Genomic DNA, 1,585 nt, shown 5'->3' on the forward strand with positions numbered 1-1,585 from the left:
AAATGAGCTATACATAATTGCATTCCATAACATTGTCATCATTATAGGTCCTTATCAGGAAAGAGCATCGGTCGACCTATTCAAGTGGTGAGCCACAACACGTGTTCAAGTTGTTCGAAACAAGAATTAATCTGATGACCCATCCACTCGGGTGATTCGGATTGTCTCTCTGTTTAACATCTACGACTACGACTTTTGCGATACAGACTCGACACTTAACGCCAACATAGGAAGAAAAGAAAAGAAAAAAAGTAGACAGTAAGGCTTGGAGAAACATTAAATAGGTCATACCAATAATTTCTGCAATACACTTATTTAGTTTTATAGTTTTAGTAGGAGTTTTACGGCACTTGCAACACAATTATGTCATATTATAAGTGCCGAGTGTAAGAGGTGTTACTACTAGAAAATAACATACGGGCAAAAGAAGTAAGGGAGATAACACCGATGGGTGTTTGTTAGGAAAAAAGGAGCAAACCACACTAGGGCACCCGCCAACCACCCACGTACACTTGTAACAACGATGGGTGTTCGATAGGAAAGAAGGAGCAAACCACACCAGGGCACCCGCCAACCATCCACGTACACTTGTTTGTGTCCTGGAGCTGAAAGAGAGACTTTCACTGGAAACCAGTATTTACTTTATAGTCTGGCCGCACATTCCCAAGATACTTATCGCATGAATAAGATAATCGTTATCCCGAGAGCAACCTCCCTTTTAGTTTAAGTTTTAGTAAGAGTTTTACGGCACTTGCAACACAATAAGGTCATATAAGAGCCGAAGATTAGACGTGTTACAAGAGAGTAACAAACACAAAAAAAAAGTAGGGGAGATAAAGACGATAGATTTTTTATATGAAAGAAGGAGCAAACCACACCAGAACACTTGCAGACCACCCACATACACTTGTCTGTGTCCCGGAGCTGAAAGAGAGACTTTCACTGGACACCAGTATTTACCTTATAGCCTGGCCACACATTCCCAAGATGCTTATCGCATGAATACGATAACCATTATCCTGAGAGTAACCTCCTTTTTAGTTTTAGTTTTAGTAAGAGTTTTACAGCACTTGTAACACAATAAGGTCATTTAAATGCCGAAGATTAGGCGTGTTACAAGAGAGTAACAAACACAAAAAAGAAGGAGGGGAGATAGATTTTTTTTAGGAAAGAAGGAGTAAACCACACTGTAGCGCCCGCAAACCACCCACGTACACTTGTCTGCGTCCTAGAGCTGAAAGAGAGACTTTCACTGGACACCAATTCTTCTTCCTTGTTCTCGACTGGACACCAGTATTAACCTTATGGTCTGGCCACACATTCCCAAGATACTTATCGCAAGAATACAACAACCGTTATCCCGAGAGTAACCTTCAAAGATTGTAACTGAGTGACACGGCGAGTTTGGGTAGCCTACCTGGCAGGCTTGAGGACGCTCTCCAGCTCTGTGGCCAGGTGGCGCCGGATGTAGGACTTGGACGGGGGGATCCCGAGCGCGGAGGACAAGGTGTCGGGGGTGAAGGACGGCTCCAGAACCATGATGGCCCCGTTCACGCCGCTCTCCACCAGGTTCTCACTGTACTCC

At 43.7% G+C, this 1,585-nt stretch overlaps 1 protein-coding gene across 3 annotated transcripts in view; it reads right to left on the reverse strand.

The window, feature by feature from the left end:
* LOC101859740 (kazrin) overlaps positions 1–1,585 on the reverse strand; it is a gene marked incomplete at its 5' end in the record, with an annotated part of 24,361 nt that overhangs the window by 9,369 nt on the left and 13,407 nt on the right. For all 3 annotated transcript variants that reach the window (XM_035972732.1, XM_035972733.1, XM_035972731.1), the window contains 1 exon segment: positions 1,418–1,584. In XM_035972732.1, coding sequence (XP_035828625.1) covers positions 1,418–1,584 — 167 coding nt within the window.

Source organism: Aplysia californica, unplaced genomic scaffold (assembly GCF_000002075.1).
Source record: "Aplysia californica isolate F4 #8 unplaced genomic scaffold, AplCal3.0 scaffold00818, whole genome shotgun sequence".
NCBI lineage: Eukaryota > Metazoa > Mollusca > Gastropoda > Aplysiida > Aplysiidae > Aplysia > Aplysia californica.